This window comes from Trichechus manatus, unplaced genomic scaffold (assembly GCF_000243295.1).
Source record: "Trichechus manatus latirostris isolate Lorelei unplaced genomic scaffold, TriManLat1.0 scaffold00295, whole genome shotgun sequence".
NCBI lineage: Eukaryota > Metazoa > Chordata > Mammalia > Sirenia > Trichechidae > Trichechus > Trichechus manatus.
In genome coordinates this window covers 607,759-628,127 of record NW_004444231.1, presented here as the reverse complement: position 1 = coordinate 628,127, position 20,369 = coordinate 607,759, and the positions used below count along the sequence as shown (strand labels likewise).

At 45.8% G+C, this 20,369-nt stretch overlaps 1 protein-coding gene across 7 annotated transcripts in view; it reads right to left on the bottom strand.

Annotated features, from left to right (window-relative positions):
* The window catches only part of ABCF1 (ATP binding cassette subfamily F member 1), a 16,074-nt gene extending 3,606 nt beyond the window's left edge, over nt 1–12,468 (bottom strand). The window contains exons 1-21 of one of the 7 annotated variants that reach the window (XM_023725281.1): nt 12,306–12,381; nt 11,657–11,701; nt 8,507–8,553; nt 8,207–8,296; nt 6,959–7,088; nt 6,779–6,816; nt 6,584–6,694; nt 5,831–5,905; nt 5,635–5,748; nt 4,462–4,566; nt 4,098–4,220; nt 3,592–3,692; nt 3,405–3,490; nt 2,985–3,124; nt 2,750–2,898; nt 2,347–2,430; nt 2,005–2,129; nt 1,689–1,801; nt 1,390–1,561; nt 1,183–1,257; nt 1,012–1,082 (exon numbers count right to left, since the gene is read on the bottom strand). In XM_023725281.1, coding sequence (XP_023581049.1) covers nt 1,012–1,082; nt 1,183–1,257; nt 1,390–1,561; nt 1,689–1,801; nt 2,005–2,129; nt 2,347–2,430; nt 2,750–2,898; nt 2,985–3,124; nt 3,405–3,490; nt 3,592–3,692; nt 4,098–4,220; nt 4,462–4,566; nt 5,635–5,748; nt 5,831–5,905; nt 6,584–6,694; nt 6,779–6,816; nt 6,959–7,088; nt 8,207–8,296; nt 8,507–8,553; nt 11,657–11,701; nt 12,306–12,378 — 2,067 coding nt within the window. In that variant the 5' untranslated portion in view covers nt 12,379–12,381. The other 6 variants (XM_023725283.1, XM_004390365.3, XM_023725282.1 and 3 more) reach the window with 6 other exon arrangements.
* Nucleotides 12,469–20,369: the final 7,901 nt, after the last annotated feature.

Here is a 20,369-nt window from a genome sequence, read left to right as displayed (position 1 = left end):
GGGGGCATCTAACAGCACCTTTCTCTAGATCTACTCTCTGTGGGCAGAGGAAAGGGGCCCTCTCAGCACTCGACTAGAGAGAATAGAAATGGCTACAGCCTTTCTAAAGCACTACATAGCAATATTGCAAAAGCCCTCAAATCAATTCTAGGGACTGTACCTTAAAGAAAAACTGGTTATAATTCATAAAAATACGCAACAAGAAAATTCACTACAGTATTGTCCTTTTAGCAAAAAATAAGAAATAATCTAAATGACTAACATCAAATATACTATGGTAAATCCATATAAAATGGATGTATACCCTCTTCTTACTCACTGACATGGTTAGGTTCCAAAGACCAGGTTGTTTTGAAGAATCAGTGTTATGCAAAGATGAAGAATGACATCAGATCACAAAATTGAGGATGACAACATCATTGCATAAATCAACAAATTATATCATTACATAACTGCCAAACCACTGACAATCACAGCCCAGCCAAGATGACACATAACCCTAACCATCAAAGCCAGCGTTACTCTCGCCTCGCACCTCCGTGTTTGTTACTGCCAGATGTACGTTAATACACAAAATAGCATGACAAATTCTTTAGTACTGTCGTAAATGCAAAACGTTGGATAACAAGACAGTCAGCGAGAAAGTGTACACATATAATTATTGACATGGAAAAATGCTTGATGTATATTATCTGGAATAAACTGACACAGAACAATTCATATGATAACCCATTTTTGTTTAAAAAAATTACATGCATCTTTGGCAAAGGAGAAATCTATCCACCAAAACATTAATGTTGGTTGCCTCTAAACTTTTCTTTTATGTAATTTCTAATTGTTGTACAATGGACTTATTTCTTATATTACCAGAACACACGTGTCAGGTATGCCCTTCAGTTCCACCTCACTTCTCTTACCTCTCCTCCCTCAAAGGCTCTATAACTGTTCTCCTGTACACCGGGCCTCTGGTGAACAGGTTTGTTTTTTGCTCTTTGTGGCTCCAGGACTCACCGGTGTCAGCTTGCCTGTTAGCAGCAGAAGCAGGGTGCTCTTCCCCACACCATTAGGGCCCACGATGCAGACTACAAGAAGGAAGGTGGGCAGTCAGACGAAGATACCCTCTGTAACTTTCCCTCTAGCTCCTGCCCCACATCCTCGAGCCACCCAACACCCTCAACCCACTCCTTGAGTCCATGTCGATGCCGAAGTCCAGGTTCTTAAAGAGTGGCTTCTGCCCCTCGTAGCCAAACGTCACACCTGAGAGGCAGGAAAAGCAGCGAGTTACTTCTTTTTCAGTTACCCTAAAGGTCCCCCTGAACATCCTGCCCTTGGTGGAGACTTGGAAGTGTGCATGTGTCAACTGATGCCTCGGCATCTGGATCCACTCACCGTGCAGGCCCAGCACAGGAGGGCTCAGGGGCGGGGGGTTTGGGAATGTGAAGCGCACAGTGTACTCCTTGGGGCGCTTCAGGAGCTCAGGGGCCTCCTGAGACTCTTCATCCTGGTTTTTCCGTCGGCACTTCTGCTGCTTTCGAGTCAAGGCTTCCTTCGTTTGCTTTTCCTGGGGAGAAAGAAGAAGAAAAGAAAACTGCACCCTTGCCAGCAGTCCTTGAAATGTAGGCTGTGGCCCAGAGTCGCCCTGTCTCCATTCTCATGAGAAGGGAGGCAATCCAGCCTCAGGTGCTCACCGCCTGCTTGGTGGACTTGCCACCCGCCTTCAGCTCCTTGAGCTTTTTCTCCTGCTTCTCATACTGCTTTAGCAGTTCCTTCTGCTTCTGCTGGTACATCTTCTTGAAGGTCACTGGAGAGAAAAGGGGGATGGGAATCAAAAGTTGCCCCTCTCCCCAGCAGAGGGGCAACCAGAGACTGGTGACGATGGGGTTAGCATCACTGTCCTGAATTCTGAAAAGATTCGGCTCATCATCATGTCCCTAAAGGCCCTCCCTACTTGGCCTCTGCTGGAGGCTCCATCTCTTTCCTCCACCCACTAGTGACCCTACTTACTGTAATTGCCCCTGTAGTAATGGAGCCGCTGGGCATCGAGATGTATGATATCTGTGCAGACATCATCCAGGAAGCCCTGGTCATGGGAGACGATCAGCAACGTCTTCCGCCAGCCTTGGAGGTAGCTGGGTTTTAGAGAAGAGTGTGGAAGTGTCAAAACGATCATGTTACAAAGTCAGGGGAGGCAGACAGACAATGGGGGCAGGGAGTGACGGGGGGATGGAATGAGAGCTGTCAAGGACATAAGGACAACAGCTAGAGGAACTGAGGGCAGGGAGAGAAGGGGAAGGAATCACAAAATGGGAACCAGTGATGCAAAGGCCATAATCAAGGGCAACTCACTTGTTGAGCCAGATGACAGCATTGAGGTCCAGGTGGTTTGTGGGCTCGTCCAGCATCAGCAGTGTGGGCTCCATGAACAGTGCCCTAGAAGGTGGGGCAGCAAGGGTCAGGGGAAGAAAGAGCCTTGCTCACTGAACCCGAGCAGCCCCTAGCATGTGGAGGCTGAGACCATGCACACTCCTCCCAAGCTGTCCTCAGAGAAACTCGTGGGCAGCAGATGTCCATGACAAGAGGTCACCAGGTATGGAGAGAAATGGAAGAAGATCCTGAATTCTCACAACACAAATAGTGAAGGAGGATGAAGTTGGCCTCGAACCTCTCTACTGGCCTTGAAAGAACAAGAAAAAAAGAGAGGGCCTGGGTTTTTTAAGTTGGAAGGGGAGGTGGTGAGGTGGGCACTCACCTGGCCAGGGACACACGCATGCGCCAGCCCCCTGAGAACTTCTGTGTGGGCCGGTTCTGCATTTCAGGGTCAAAGCCCAGACCGGCCAGGATCCGCCGTGCCTTGGCCTCTGCAGCTGCTGCCCCTGTGGCCCGCAACTCCTCATACACCTGGGAGGAGGCAGAAGAGGACACATGTTCAAGGGCCCCAGGAATCCCGATGTTATAGTCCGTGTCCCCTGCGCCATCTCCTCTACCTTCTCGAGCCTCTCAGCAGCTGCATCATCCCCCTGCTCCAGCTGCCCCTGAAGCCGCCGCTCCTCTTCCAGCAACTTCAATCGCTTGGTATCGGCTCGAAGCACAGCCTGCACTGCTGGCGTCTCATCCGCTACCACCTCTGGGGTGGGGAGAGCAGTCAGGCCTCCCCATTTCTGGTTTGCCTGACCCCGCCCAGCCCTTTGCACTTGTTCCAAATAAAATATCCTCACGTCTCTCATTTACTCTCCCCTCTTTCTGCAGCATCTCTTTCCCAGTCCCCAGTACCCACCCCTTATTCTTTCCAACTCCATAAGCACCATTTCTTCTAGTCTTGGCTGGCTCTTCTCCCCCAGCTGCTCCACCCCCAAGTCCCCTCACTTTGCCTCCCCACCAAGGCCCCCTTCTACCCACTGGCTCACCCTGCTCACACAGCAGCACGTCGATGTTAGGAGGGATGCTCAGGGTTCGGTTGGCAATGTGCTTAAGAAGCGTGGTCTTGCCCTTGCTGGGAAATAAGAGCTGCTAGGACCAGGCTACCTTGGGAAGTCACTTCTTTTCCCTCCAGCCACCTTCCCATTTGTACCTCCAGCCCCCATCTCTCCTCACCCATTGGGTCCCACCAGCCCATAGCGGCGGCCGGCTACAATGTACAGGTCTGCATTGACGAATAACTCCTTGCCATGGGCTGAGATGCTGAACTTCTCCAGCTGGAGCCAATGGGAAAAGAAGGGTGGCAAAGGAAAGGGAAGAGTATGTGAGCATTCTCATTTGTGACAGAAGCTGCAATGTTCTCACTCCAGGGAAGCCTTCTGACAAGCTGATACCTCAAGCAAAACCCCCAACCCCACCCCACCACTGCCAGCCCTCTTCCCTGTCCATTGCCTCTAACAGGAGTCTTCCAAATCCTAAGTCAGTCCAGCTTGTGCCATCCTAAGTGTGGACCCTTTTTCTTCCACTGGTTTTTCTAACTTGTCTCTGAAGATGACAGAACCCAAGGTGTGGAGGATGCCCCTGAGCTTTCTTCCCAGTGGAACAGACCCTTCACACCCCACTTCCTTGGCTGCTGTGACCACTTGGAAAAGGCTGGTTGTGAGGAACCCCTCAGACCTCACCTTGATGTCCGATGCATTTTCTAACATGGCTTGGCGGGAAGATACCTCTGCCTGGGACACAGAGAAGTCATTTTCGGCAGCATTGGCTGCTTTTAATGAAGCCACTTGGCGCTCATACTCCATCTGAGAAGGAAAAAGTATGTTTGAGACCAGTGTCTGCCAGTTTCCCATCACCACAATACAGCCCAATGCCATCAGATACTGAGATAAGGTTCACAGAACAATTCTTGCCTTCCTTCCATTATTTTACTTTAAGTAGCCTCCAAAGCAAAGCTCTTCTTCCTGTCCCCAAATTGACTTGTCCCCTAGTTGAATAAAAAATCAACCCTCCCTACCTTTGACCACTAAGAACCCAAGGTCTTACCTGTTTCTTCAGCTTTTTCTTCTCCTTTTTGCTAAGATGAGCATAAAGATCATCTGCCTTGGGCTCTCCCTCTTCCTCCTCTTCTTCCCCTTCCTCCTCTGACCCCTGTGACAACCAAAGGGTGGCAGAAAACTAGGGACCCCTTCCAGAACTCAGGTTTCATGCCATCTATCCCCAGTCCCACAGTCAGCTCTTGCCTTCTATACTCTTCTCCACTCAGCATCTTGGTGAAGCCTCTCTCATTCTCATTCCCCCTCCCTCCCCCGACAGCTTTCTTGTAGCCATTTATCAATTTCTGCCACCAGGAATGGCAGAAATAAATGATGTGAGTGTATATGTGTAAAACATAACATTGTATAATTAACTATAAATACCAATACAATATAACCGAGAGTAGAGTAAACGAAACAAGTTCTTTTCTTCATGAATCAAATGGATTGCTGTGGCTTGTAAGTTAATGCGAAAAAAAGGTCAGGCAGCCCTAGTATACAGCCTCTGAGAAGTCCAGCAGAATGACAGAACTAGAAAGTAACAGAATTATATACAGCACCTTAGAGAGCAGCTCAACTCCCTTCTATCATAGATATGAGGTAACTGAGGTGGAAAGATACATTCAAGGTCACAGAGCCAGTGAGTGGCAGAGGCAGAATGCAGAACACTTGAGGCTAACTCCAAGGCCCTTTCCTGTCTATATCAGGGGTTGAAAACTACGGCCCATGGGCCAAAGCTGATTTGAAGCCTGTTTTTGTTCAACCTGTAAGTTAAGAATGGTTTTTACATTTAAACAAAAAAAAACAAACCCATTGTCACTGAGTCAATTCCGACTCACCCTGACCCTACAGGACAGAGGAGAAATGCCGTATAGGGTTTTCAAGAAGCATCTGGTAGATTCGAACTGCGGACCTTTCGGTCAGCAGCTGTAGCTTGCCATAACTCTTAACCACTGTGCCACCAGAGTTCCTACATTTTTCAAAGATTGTAAAAAACATATACATACGTAACAGATCACATGTGCCCTACCACAGCAAAAAATATTTACTATCTGGCCCTTTTCAGAAGAAATTTGCCAACCTGTTCTAGATAGTAACCATATCCCCAGATCTGGCTCTCCCATTAAGGGCCACAGAGTCCCAGTCTCTCTTCCCACCTCCCACCCACGACCAAAATGCTCACCTGCTCTGCCTTCTTGCCCTTCTCCTTCCCTTGTTTGGGCAGCTCCTTCTCTTTTAGTACTACTACTTTTTCATCCTCCTGTCCATTGTCCAGAGCAGCAAATTTATTTTGTGCCTAACAGGGACAAGACGGTAGGTGTGATGAGATGCTCTAATCTCTGAGACCCAGAGCATCCTCTTGCCAATCACTCCCTCACCTTGGCCTTCCCCTTTGACTTTTCTTCCCTTCCCTTTTTGCTCTTGAGTCCAGGCTGTTGTTCCTCAGATACAGCCTGGAGGAGAAACACACAGAAAACTCACCTTGCTGCTTAATAAGCATTTCTAGGAAGTGAGTGTACTATGTTCAAGTTAACTCTGAGCTCTGCCAGTGAGAAAAAGAAAACAAGACCCAGAAAAATCCTAGCCTCCACCTTGAGACCAAATGGATAGCGAAGAGATAACTACAGAATATAAGCAAAGCCAAGGGACTGTAAGTCAAGCAAGTGAGCAACATGGGTGGGGTGGTGCTAATGCTGGAAGGCTTCCTTGAGAGGACAACTTTTGAGAAGAGGTAATGGACACGGGCTTGGGAGAAAGTGTTCTACGGAAGAGAAAAAGAGGATCATAAACAACAAAAGGTTCAACACAGACACAGTCAAACTGGATGCCAAGACGTGGTCAGGCTGATCTGAGACGTATACACAGGAGAGGCCCAAAGGGGACTGCAGAGGGGTCCTGGTGGAAGAGCAAAGACGTGAAGTCTTTTAGATTTTTAGTTTAAAGGCAACAGAATCGCTGTAGATTCCTGAGTGATTAAAAGAGCATTTAAAAAAAAAAAAAAGATTTACACAATAAAAGCAAGATAGACCTAGAAGAGCTAGTTTAAGAGGAAAACAAACCAGGGAATTACCACACCAAGGCCAGAAGGCGCTAACTGGGGTGAAACTGATCGGCAGAGCCACTGCTGTCACCTTATTAATCCGATTCTTCTCTGGCTTGGCAGGCTTAGGAGAATGTTTTTCTTCCTCCTCCTCCTCTTCCTCACTCTGATCCTGAATCAGGGCTGCAAACGCATTACCACCCTAGAGAATGACAGGGCAGTTGTTATCAGTGGCAGAGTCCAGGTTGCACCCCCAGGGCCTCTGTTTACCACACAAGTGGATTACCTTGGTCTTCTTCCCTCCTCGGGGTACCAGGGTAGGTACTGAAAAGACAAGGGGAGAAAATGAGATAGGAAAGAGAATTATAATGTCTGGCTCCTCCACCTAATCCAACTCAAAGACCTGAGGTACTTCACTCTTCATAACTCAGGGATTCCAGGTACCCCTTTTCCTCAGGTCACTTACCCTCATCCTCCTCATCACTGACTGGCACCGAGAGCTTCTTAAGACGCTCCATGAGTTCTTTCTCCTCTCCATCATCGTCCACATCCTTTTTTCGTCTGCCTTTTCGTGTGTCTCGCTTCTTTTTTTGCTGCTGAAACAAAGACAGAGTGACAGAATGAAGCCCAGGCCTTTACTCTATCTCTGCTCCAGTAGTGTGATGGATTGCTTTTATAAGAACTTTCTTACCATGGTCTTGTAACTCCCACCAAATGGCTGGGTAGGACTATGCAAACGAGGTGTTTGTGGCCCACCCACGAGACTGGATAGCCCACTAATAATGCAAATAAGAGGCATGGCACCCTTGTGGGGGTGGGACCATGTAAATAAGATATATGGAACCCTAACGAGGCGATTGGTCAGTTTTACCATCCTACTAGGCTTAAAATGAACCATTCCAGAAGCAGAAAGAGAGGACCTCGCTACCACCAAGAAAGAAGAGCTAGGAGTGAAGCACATCCTTTGGACCCATGATCACTGAACTGAGAATCTCCTACACCCAGGAGATAGAGAGAGCTGTAACACTGAAGACAGCACAAGATGGCAAGAAGCACTAGTAGAGAAACAGCAGCAGCAGAACCAGGAGACCAGCAGGAGATGGTGCCAGTGGGCTTCCTGGCCCGCAGAACAAGAAAGCTGAGCGCCTTCAGGCAGGAGGCTGGCTGGCAGAGTGGGGTGCCTCTGGGCACTTACTGGTAAAGAGCTTTGTAACACTTGCCTGATCAGGGCAGAGGCCAGGCCAGCCCAAGGGGCCCGAAGGCCAAGAGGTTGAGGGTAGGCCTGTGGGCACGGCCAAGAAGCTGTCCTGACCGAAGAACTGTGTCCTAAGGGGTTCCTCAACCTCAATTATAATCTGTTACTTTCCTAATAAACACTGTAATTGTGAGTATGGTCTGTGAGTTCTATATGGTTATTGTAATGAATTATCGAATCCAGCAGAAAAGTAAAGAGTGCCGTGGGAGGGAAGGGTGGTGTCAGAATTGGTAAAAATGTTGGAGAGAGGAGGTATGTCTGACCTCCACTTCATAGAAATCAGCCATGGGCTGATGCTGATTCTCTCTCCTCGTGAATTTAGAGGAAGTCAGACACCTCTGCATGCTATTTTTACAGCTGCACAGAGTTTGACATCAGCTGAGTGAACAAACGTGGGCTGGGATGGGGATGGTGGGCCCAAGATGCCACTAGGATTGGTGGGTCCCATGACATCTGTACCTGCTGCTGTTGTTGCTGCTGCTCCTTCTCCTTGAGTGCTTTCTCTTCTTCCTCAGCCTGTTTATCTTCTACTGCCAGCTCCTCAAAGAACTATAAAGGGAGTTAAGACATAAGGAGCGATCGACGGAGCCCTTTTCTGCCACACACAGGCCCAATGACCCTCCACTCAACCCTCCCCTTGCCTCCTCTTTCGACAAGATTTTTTTTCTCCTCCCTCGTACCTCCCACCTCCTTCCAGGGCCATCTGTTTTGCTTGCAAGCACCGTAATTGTTTTTTATACTCAACCCTCATTTCCTTACCGTCCTTTTGGTCTTCTTGTCCTTCTTCCCTTTCTTCACCACTTTGTCTAGAAAGTTAAATAGACATTGTGAAGAATGCTTGTCTACAAATGCCAGAGCAGCTTGATCTCCCCTACAAAGCGCACAGTGGCCTCCACCCTATTTTACTGTTTTTCCAGCTCAATGGTCACCCCCTAGACACTTACAGTGTCCCACAACTCCTGCAGAAATAACCATTCCTACCTCTGTTCATTCATTCAATAAATATTTACTCACTAAATAGCTACTGTATGTGGCACTGAGCTAGTACTGGGCATACAGCAGTGAACGAGATGACTGGTTTTCTCTGGAACTGGTAGACTTGAAAAACAGATTTTTAAACTGGTAATTATAAGTGTGCTGAAATTCCTAAAAGGAAAGTAAAGTCTATTGTCAGAGGGCTTGGGGGTTGGGGATTGACTTCATCTCAGGTGCCAGTCTTCTCTGGAAATGACATTTAAGCTAGTCCCTGAAGCAGGAGGAATATGAGGAGCTAGCCAGGCATACAATGGGTTCCAGTGCTGCAGGGAGAGGGAAAAGCATGCGCACAGCCCAGTTGTGAGAATGTATACACACTGAGAACAGAAAAAGGTTCTGTATGGCTAAAGCTTAGAGACTGAGAAGGAGAATGGGGCAAGGTGGCCTTCTAAGGTTAAGGAATGGGGACCTCATGTGACATAATCACTTCTGCACTTCAACACTCATTCTGGCATCATAGTGGAACAAGGATGGGAGGCAACAAGTGTAGAGGGAAATCCAGCACAGTAGTCCAGGAGACAGACAATGGTAGCTTTGTCTAGGATGGTGGCAGCAGGAAGGGAAAGAAGTAGAATTCACAGGGTCACAGAGTAGGGATAGAGGTAGGAAGGTAAATAGGAGAGGGAACTCAAAGATGACTCCTGTTTTTAGCTGGCAAAATTAGGTGGTCTAGTGGTACCATTTACTAAGACAGGAAATACTGGAAGAGGAGAAGGTTCCCTCCCCTAATCACTACCCCTGCCCTCCACTGCCATGAAGGGAGCTGTAGGAAAATGATGTTATGAATTCAGTTTGGGATATGCTGTTTGTGATAACTGCAGACCACGTAAACAGAGCTGTCTGGTAAGTAAATGAACATCTGAGACTTTGCCCCACCTGCTCTGTTCACACATTATACCACGTATCAAATTGTGTTATGTTTGACTATCTGTGTGTCAGTCTTTCATTCGAGAGAACAACCTGAGAGACTGTTCAGCTTGTTGTGTTCCCAGGGAGCGAAACAGGAAGTCAATAAGTTTACTGACCAAACAAACTGCAGCTACTTTCTTCCTTCCATCCCTATTACCCTTAAGGTAAGGGACTATGTCTAATCTCCCTCTCCCCCATCCAAATCACACAGGGAGGCAGCCTGCAGCTTCATGGTTTCTCTTCATGTCCAGGCCTACCCATGATCATCTTCCCCTCCAAACCATCTCATTCACTGCTACCCAATTGCATCCAAAAGCATTCCTGTAACCTTTAAACTTCTTTCAAAAAAAAAGTCTATGGCTTCCTATTATCTACCACATGAAGTACAATCTTCTCAGACCAGAATTCTATGTATTCCATAGTAATCATTTATTCAGGAAAGTTTTACTGAACATCTACCATGCCAAACAGTAGAGATAATGAAGGACAATCCCTATAATTTAGGGCTTCAGAGACTAAACTAGCTCTGTCCTATCTTTTCTACTATACCTCTCAGTTTCTCTACCTACACCTACATTCTGGATAAACTGGTTTCTCTCTGCTCCTAGCCATGCTTATGCCTATCTTTGCTTAATCTGTGTCCTCCATCCAGAACACATTTCAAAATCTAATCTCGGTATTCGACGGCAAGTGTGGTGAAGCTGAATGACGTACAAGAGACAGATAATGAAAGGCTTTATATGCTATTCCAAGGAGTTTAATCCTAAAGACGTCAAGAGGGAGGGCCCACTGAAATATGTAAAAAGGAATGACATGACCAGCTCACACTGACAAGACTGAGTGACTCGTCCCAGACACTAATTTCTCCCCAAGGGCTAACCAAAACCAATGCCATCAAGTCGACTCTGACTCATGGAGACCCCATGTGTGTCAAAGTAGAACTATGCTCCATGCGGTTTTTAATGGCTGATTTTTCAGATGTCCAGGTCTTTCTTCCTAGGTGCCTCTGGGTGGACTCGAACCACTAACCTGTTTGCACCACCCAGGGACTCCTTAATCTTAAAACAAAACAAAACAAAAAAAATCCATTGCCATCAAGTTGATTCCAACTCACAGTAACCCTATAGGACACAGCAGAATTGTCCCATAAGGTTTCCAAGGCTGTGAATCTTTACAGAAGCAGACTGCCACATCTTTCTCCCACGGAGCAGTTGATGGGTTCAAACCACTAACCTTTTGGTTGAACACTTAACCACTGTACTACCATGGCTCCTAGTCCTTAATCTTATACCCCTTCTAATTACTGTTTTCTATCTTTGTATTTATAGTTTCAAAAGAACAGTTCATGCTAGCTCCACTTCCTCATCTCCCATTCCTTTTCTGAACATACTGCAATCTGATTTGGGGTATCACTGTCTAACGAATGTTACTTTTGCCCAGGTTGCCACTGAACCCTTAGTTGCTCAATCCAAAAGGCATTTTCTAGTTCGTATTTTGACTTCTCTGCAACATTCCATGCTACTTCCCTCCCCATCTTTTCACTCTCCTCTCCTGTCGCTATTTAACTTCTGGGATTCTGCTTATTACTGGTTTCCCTCCAGTTTTACTGGCTACTCTCCTTCTTGGTCTCTTTTCCTCTCCTCAGCCTCCTTCCCCATCTTTCTGATACTTATCTGATGGGGACTGGCTGTGTCTTATACGACAAGTCCTTCAAGAATAAACTCAGCTATCACATATTCCTGGGAGGTTTTGCTGACACTTCTACCCTACCTGTCTGAGGCTCCCTCTCTCTTCCTTTCTTCTATAGTCCCATAGCATCTGCAAGCACATTTATCACACCATGTGACCAGCTCTAGACTAGAGGGCAAAGCTTATCTTTTTTCTCTGCATCAGTTCCTTCGCACAGTACTTGGCATACAGTAGGCATCCAATAAATGCTTGTAAAATTAATCATTGTGTACCTACTGTAGTTGTGTCCATTTTCATCTCTCCTTTGAAGTGACTTCAAGCCTGGAAAGATGTCTTCATATTTTTTTCTCCTCCTTCCCCCCAAAGCACAAGTATATATAGCGTGCTTATTTAAAAATATTTGCTGCTTTTTAGTAAACTTTAACCCCGTTCCCACACCCAACATCTACACATTTGCTTCAGCTGAGTCAGATGGTTGGTGTTTCTTACGAAAGAGGTTCATGACGAGTCATCTTCTCTTGAAGTATAGTTGGGATCATGGGCTCTCGAGGTGAGTGTGTACGGGGGGAGGAGAAAAACAAAGCAGGGCTGATACAGTCCTGTGGCACGTGGGAAAGACGTCCAAACCAGGAGAAAACTGAAGACTTTCTCACTTCTCCCCATTTTTCCCTCGGTACCATATGCTCTTCCTTGTCTCTTGCTCAGTTCCACTGAAGCCCGTGAAGGGCACGCCAGCATCTATTCTTTTCGCCCCCCACCCCAACCCACTCCTGCCAAGGTAAACACTTCCCGGTCACCCCGTACGCATGCGCAGTAGACTCTTTACGGCCCGGTCAGTCTCGTGCCCCGTGACCCTCTCCTAAGACCCACGCACTGTTTCTCTTCTTCTTTCCTCTCTCGTTCCCTCCCTGCCTACCAGCCTCACCTGTGGGACTCGTGCTCTCTCCGTCCCCGATCCACTCGGGCTCCGGCGGCTGCTGCTTAGGCCCCTTCGGCATCGCGGTGGCAGTTACGACTACTCCAGCAACGCCCCGTGCTATTTCCGCTTCCGGCGGCGAGAAGCCCCGAACGGGGCGGGCTCTCCAGGCCGGCGCGGCCGACTCCGCCCTCGGGGGTTGCACGTGTACGCTGCGCCCTCATCCTGGGGGCGTGCCCGTGGCCAAGTGGGGGCGTGACCTGCAGCGATGGGGCGGGGCGGCGTCCGCCCGCTCCCGTAGCGTCAGCAACGCGTTCATGACAGTGTGGGAATCCTGACCCTGGTGACCCTGCGACGTCGCGTCACTCAAGGGGACTGAACCTAATAATTTCCAATTAGTACGAATGAGTCGAAGCATACTTTTTTTAAAGCTTTTTTTTTTCGTTGTTGTTGAGGCATACTTTTTTTTTAGTTTAAAGTGGATACTGCCTTCCACTTTCGTCTAATTAGGGACAGAAAAGACTGCGCAGTCCATCGACTCAATAATAGGCTTTGTCGGTCCAGTGTTGAGATGTGTCACATGATCCCAAAGTGTACAGATAATCTGGTCCCACCTCCTCAAATTGTAAACAAGGAACCAGAGCAAGGAGCTGAAATTTACGGTGGAGCTTGTGTTCACTTTTTGTATATATACGTGTAACAGCTTTATTAAAAGTATACAATGTCAAAAGAAAAAAATTGATTAATGAGTCAATCATGATTAACAGGGTATATTGAGAGATAAACTGTTCTTGACCAGGAAGCATCCTGTCTAATAGTAAGACCGCTCACTCTGTTAAAGTAAAAGCAAAGAGATTTATTGAGGATAATACAATTCATGGATTGGGAACACACAGGGCAGAGAGGAATCTACCAAGTGCCCCCGAGCATGGAGGAAGAGGTGTGCTTTTATAGTAAGGATGGGGAAGGGGAGTGCGTGATGGTCACATGGTCACAAGGTGGGTAGTCATCAGCAACTACCTCCTTCCTGGAACATCTTGAGTAAATTTATTCTCCTACAATCACATTTCTGACCCCCACCCTTATTTACTAAGAGTTGCTAAACCTCTTTACTGACCGCATCTTATTTACTTAAGAGTGGCTGGGGGCAAGAGCTAGGCCGCTTTAAGAAGATGATTGACAGAGGGCCAGGGTCTTCTGGTCCCACCCAGCCAGACGTCCAAGGTCATATGCACGTGAATGGGAAGAAGTCAAGGTTACATTTTCAGGAATGCAGGAGCAACAGCTTGTAAGAAAATGGAATTCAGATTCAGATCTCATGTCAGCCATTTTATTATGCCAAGTGCCTCAGTTTTAGAGGTTTGTTAGCACAATCCAAACCAAAAGGCAGTTAGGAGATTTCCACTAGAGAAATTCAATGATCAGGTCTTTTGTATGTCTTTATAGGAAGGGAGGATTTTACAAAGTGAAGGTCTTTCTGCCATTGGTTTCAAGGGTATACTTTTCTGGTGGGGTTGGTTGTGCCTGGTAAGGTGAGTCAGAAACATCTTTCAGTGGCAAGTTGTTTTTCTGGGTAAGTCCCTGCAGTTAGAACACTTGGAAAACTCTGTAGTTCTGTCAAAGTTTGTTCCTGGCATTTTGATTTATTGTTTTCAGAAAGGTCCAAACCTGACACAAAAGGTCATTTTGTTCTTTACTTAACAACAATAAACTGCACATACTTAAAGTGTGTAATTTGATAAATTTTTACATTATGTATACACCCATTAAATCATCACCACAATCGAGATTTGGGTCCACTTCTAAGTCTACCATTTTACAGATATGGGAGCTTGGGCAAAACGCTCCCATAGCACTGTCAGCTTGCATTCACTCCTTAAACCCCTGCAATCATGCTTTTGTCTCCATCATTCCCTGAATCCACTCTTGTCAAGGTCACCAGATCAGGGGCTAGTTCTTTGTTCTCATCCTTCTCACCCTCCTAGCAGCATTTGATACAGATGGTCACTCCTTCCTTCGTTTTCTTCAGGGACACTGCTCTCTCCAGGTTTCCTTTTCATCCTAGAGGCTGCTCCCTTTTCACCTTCCTCTATTGATTTCTGCTTCTGAGATCTGAATGTTGGAAGTGCCTCAGGCTCAATTCTTTTTTTTTCTTTCCTTTTCCACTTTTTATTTTCCCGTACAAAAATTTATACATACATTGTTATGTGACTCTAATTGCTCTCCCCATACTGTGACAGCACACTCCTCCTTTTCACCCCTGATTCCCCACGTCCATTCAACCAGCTCCTGACCCTCTCTGCCTTCCCATCTCACCTCTGGACGGAAGCTGCCCGTTTAGTCTCTTGTATCTACTTGAGCTAAGAGGCACACTCCTCACAAGTATCATTTTATGTCCCACAGTCCAGTCCAATCCCTGTCTGAAGAGTTAGCCTCGGAAATTGTTTTAGCTCTGGACTGATAGAGAATCCAGGGGCCATGCTTTCTGGGGTAACTCCAGTCTCAGTTGGACCATTAAGTCTGGTCTTCTTACTAGAATTTGAGTTCTGCCCCTCACCTTTCTCCTGCTCCATCCAGGACTCTCTGTTGTGTTCCCTGTCAGGGTGGTCACTGGTGGTAGCCAAGCACCGTATAGTTCTGGTCTCAGGCTGATGAAGTCTCTGGTTTATGCGGCCCTTTCTGTCTCTTGGGCTACTACTTTCCTTGTGTCTTTGGTGTTCCTCATTCTTCTTTACTCCAGGTGGTTGGGACAAATTGATGCATCTTAGATGGCTGCTTGCAAGCTTTTAAGACCCCAGACACCACTCACCAAAGTAGGATGCAGAACATTTTCTTAATAAGCTTTGTTATGCCAATTGACCGAGATGTCCCCTGAAAGCATGGTCCCCAAACCCCTACCCCTGCTACTCTATCCCTCAAAGTGTTTGATTGTATTCAGGAAACTTCTAAGCTTTGGTTTAGTCCAGTTGTGCTGACTTCTCAGGCTCAATTCTTGACACTCTTCCCTATCTAGACTTATCACCTGTGTCTCATAACTTTAAACACTATAACTGATGAAGATTCCCAAGTGTTTCTCGCCAGTCCTAACTTTGGCCCTGGAGCTACGGGCTCTGGCTGCTTGTTGGATACTTTTCCTGGGACACCTAATAAGTATCTCAGATTAATATGTATAAAACTGAACTCTTGCTTTTACTCCTCAAACTTGCATCTTTTCCAGGCTTTGTCTTGTCAGGAAATCGCACACCTTTCGTCCAGTTACTTGGGCCAAAACTGGAAAGTCATCCTCTTTCTCCATTTCCCCTCCCCAAACAATCCATCTGCAATACTTCATTCATTCAACAAGTATATTTATTGAGTGTATGGGATGTGCCAGGCACTCTTCTAGGTTCTTAAATAAACATTGAATAAAGTACATAAAGATCTTTGCTTACATTCTAGCAGGGGAGATAATGCTATGGAAAAAACAGAACACCAAGCCAGGTAAAGAGTATCAGGAGGGTAGATTGTAGTACTAAATAGACTGTTCATGAGGCTCAATGAGAAGGTGAAATTCAGGCAAATCGTTGAAGAAGGTGGGAGCTTTGGCCATATGGGTGTCTGGGAGAAGAGCATGGCAGAAGGAATAGCTAGAGCAACTCCCTATGGCAGGAATGTGCTTGGCACATCTCAGCAATGAACAGCAAGGAAGCCAGTGGGGCTGGGGTGGCATGACTCTAAGCAGAAGGTTATTGGAGAGTTAATCAGAGAAATAAAGCAGGGTCTGGACTGGGTAGGTTATCTTAAGGATTTTGGCTTCTACTCTGATTAAAATGGAAAGTCACTGCAGGGTTCTGAGCAGAGGAGTGACATGATCAGATCTACATTTTAAAAGGATGCCCCTGGGGGCTGTGTTGAGAACAGACTAGGGGCAGGAGAGGTGGAGGAATGGCAGAAGCAGGGAGACCTGTAGGGAAGTGATGGTGACTCAGTCTAGGGTGATAGTGGTGCAGGTGGTGAAAAGTGCTAGTTTCTGGATATATTCTGGAAAAAGAGACAACAAAGTTTGTTAATGGATGTGGGGTATTAGGAAAAGTATATTTAAGGATGACTCCAGCTTTCTGGCTTGAGCAACTAGAAAGATAGAGTTGCTATTAACCTGGACTTCAAAACATATCCCAAATCTGACCACTTCTCTCCACCTCCATGTCCTCATCATTTCTTCTCCCCTGGACCAGTGCAGTGTGGCCTCCTAACTGTCTCCTTGCTTTTTTCTCATCCTCTAGTCTATCCTCCACACCTACGGTCTGCAGTACTTTCAAAATGTAAATTATTTGCTCAGAAGTTCATTTGGAATGAAAACCAAATGCTTTATCATGGCCTACGTGGCTCTGTGTTATCTGATCCCTGCCATACTTCCTGATCTCATTTCCCACACTGTAGCCACACTAACCTATCTTTACTCAGACACCCCAAACACTCTTGTTTCAAGTGTTTACCCTTGTCGTTCCTATACCTTGAATGTACTTCCCACAGATATTCATGCAGTTTGCTCCCTCATTTAATTTAGGTTTCTGTTTAAATGTTACCTCCGCAAAGAAGCCCTATCTATTTCAGTGTCAACCTGTTCTACTCCACCTGTCACTCACTTCCTTCACTGTTTTTCTTCAGAGTTATTACTTGAAATTATATTACACATGTATTTATTGTCTATCGTTTCCAATGGAGTATACATTCCCTATGAGCAGGGATTTTATCCTTTTCATTGATGCATCCTCAGCCCCTAAAACAGTGCCTGCTCTAGAGTAGGCACTGAGTGTCTGTTGAATGAATGTGAGGCTTAAATAAGACAACTCATATAAAGAGCTTAGCATGGTACCTGGCACACAGCAAGCAGCCAGATGACACCACATGCTGAGATTTCTCCTTCCTGCCTCTCCAGCCATCTTTTCTCAGTCTCCTTGTCAGCCTCACCTTTGTCCTTCTCCACTCAGCCATTAAATGTCAGAGTTTCTCAAGGATAAGTCCTGAGCCTTCTCTTCTTCTCACTAGATATTCTCTTCCCAGGCAATCTCAGAGAGGCCTATCCTGACCACCACGTCTTGATTAGCCCCCAACCATTATTCTCTATATAATACCCCATTTATTTCCTTCATACACTTAATCACAATCTGTGATTATTCATTTGTTTACTTTTGAGAAAAACAGCCCGTGAAAACTAGGAGCTGGCCTCATATTAGCAGTTAGGCCTTGGTGTTGCTAGGAGCTGGCCTGGTGCTCACAGCTAGGCCATGGTATTCTCCTGCTGAACATAATCTCACAGAACACCAATACCTGAAAGGTCATTCATTCTGTGACCAGGATGAAACAAATTTCATAATCTTATCTAAGCATAGACAAAAACGTCACTGCAAGTCACAGAATACCAATCCCTCTTGGCTAATGAGTGACTGCTGCTTCTTTACCAGTCATAGCATTAGCCATGCTTCATTCTGCCCTACTTCTAGATAAGATTTATTGAGATACACAGTCACAGAATTGCCCCTGCCTCCTGAGAGCACCTTACCCAGAATGATTCCCTGCTTCCTTGAACCTTTCCCCAAATCACCTAAGACAAGCCTAATCCCCTGTCATTCCTGTTATTAGCTGCTGTTGAGTTGGCCCCAACTCAAGGCAACATTGTGTAGAATGTAACAAAAATACTGTGCAACCCCATAATCAGTTGGGAATTTGACTGTCATGATCATAGGGTTTTCATTGGCTGATTTTCAGAAGTAGGTTGTCAGGCCTTTCTTCCTAGTCCATTTTAGTCTGGAAGCTCTGCTGAAACTGTTCAGCATCATAGCAACATGCAAGCCTCCACTGATGGAAGGGTGATGGCTGTGCTTGAGGTGCATCGGCAGGAAATCCTAATCCTCTGTTAATGAGATGTCTCATGGTTACCCATGCAATGACTTAAACCCAACTTTGTTTGACTATAGATGTGTTCCTGGTGATCTTTGGCTGGAAGGCATTGACACTTTTACTTATTCTTTATTGTATCTCCAGATTTTAAGTGAGTGGCTAGTAGAAGCTGTGCATCCTACTCTGACATGTTTTCAGCCGCTGAGAGCCCCTGATATTTTGCTGAGCACATGGCTGTCTGCAATAAAGACTACTTTTCCAAGCTTCACTCAAAGCTAGTCACAGGTATTGGCCATGGGACTAAGTTATAGCCAGTTGGTCGGAAGTTGAAGAGCTGTATGTTAGCTTTCAGGAAATTCTCTCAAGATAGCTGGTGTCCTCTGTCCCTTCCTCCATCTTGAGGCTTGGAACCCAGACGAAAAAGCTAAAACTTGCTTTTAGATTGTGAATAAGAGGGTCTTACCCTAGGGATTGGAGTCCTTGGGTGATGCAAATGATTAACACATTCCGCTGCTAAAAGAAAGGTTGGAAGTTTTGAGTCTATCCAGAGACTCCTCAAAAGAAAGACCTGGCAATTTGCTTCTGAAAAATCAGCTGGGAAACTCTACGGAGCACAGCTCTCCTCTGACACACATGGGGTCGCCATGAGTTGGAGTTGACTTCAACACAACTGGTACCCTAGGGATTGGGATTCTGAAAGCTGGGGGAAAGGAGTTCTAGAGACCTGAGGTTCTTATGACATGATTGTCACACATGCCTCAGACTGTCTACTTCTTGACTTTTAAAATAAACTCCTATCTTGCTTTAAGACTAATTCTGAGTTTCTGTTACAACTTAAACCTGATACACTATTTAACAGAAAACAAAACAAAACAAAAACAAAAACCAAATCTGTTTCCATCGATTATGACTCATAGTGACCCTATAGGACAGAGAACTGTCCCACAGGATTTCCAAGGAGTGGCTGGTGGATTCGAACTGCCAACCTTTTGGTTAGCAGCGGAGCTCTTAACCACTGTACTACCAGGGCTCCTGAAACATAGTATGTACTTAATATTTTACTGAATGAATCAATGTTATCCATGCTAATTGCTTCAACCACCACCTATATACAGATGACTCAAATTTGTCTCTAGCTTTAATCTGAATACCAAGCCTATATATTTGACTACTCACTTTATATGTCTGCTTAGGTGTCTTAAAAAGCAAATTAATGACATTGTTTGTTCTCTTCCAATACCTTTCTGTGTAAATGGCACTTAGTTATGTAAGCCACAACTACTCCCAAGAAATTCAAAATACTTCAGTTTTACTCATTTCCAAAGGTTCACTTTTCTCCAACCCCACTGCCAATACTCTGGTCTAAGCCACCATCATGATTCACCTGGACTACTGAAGTACCTTCTATCCTCCACTTCCAAGCTTGGTCCTCTCTATACATCATCAGAGTTGATTTTCTTGAAAGGCCTGTCTAATCTACCTGCTTAAGTCTTCAAAGGCTTCTTGTTTTAAAGAGACCCAAGTCCTTATCTTCTGCAAGGCCACGGATGGTCTACCTCCTGTGCTTTTACTTTGTCTCCACTCTTCCCATAATTTTCTTAGCTCATCACAGACCTTTGCTTGGACAGTTCTCTCCCACTTCACCTGCTGGTCCTTCAGAGCTAGTCTGTGTGATCTTGCCTGACTCCCTTGAGTACACACTCCTTTCACATCTCTCTCCTTTATAGCCTTTTGACAGTTTAACTTTACAAGTATTTGTGATTACTTGGTGAATGCGCGTCCTCCTTTAGAATTTATATTTATTTGTTTTGGCTCTCAGTTGTCTCTAGTGCCTAGTATGTTACCTGGCCCAGAGGCACTCTACAAATATTTGTTAAAAGAAAGCTTAGCCCCTTCCTCTCCATAAACGCCCAACCTACGAACAATGGTAAAAGGTTTGAATATTACTCCATGAATACCTGCCCTTTCCTTTTCCTACAAACTTTACCCTTGAACATAATGCAGCTTGGTTTGGTTGATGTCTATAGGTTAATGGAACCCATTTGTTCTTTCAGCCTAGAAGAAACTTAAGCTTTGACATTCTCCGTCACCACTATGCATGAACTAAATGAAGAATGCGCTGACTCCAACAAGTCAGAATAACCTCACTGCACCTCAGAGGTGACTGGAACACAGGGATTAAAGAAAATGCTT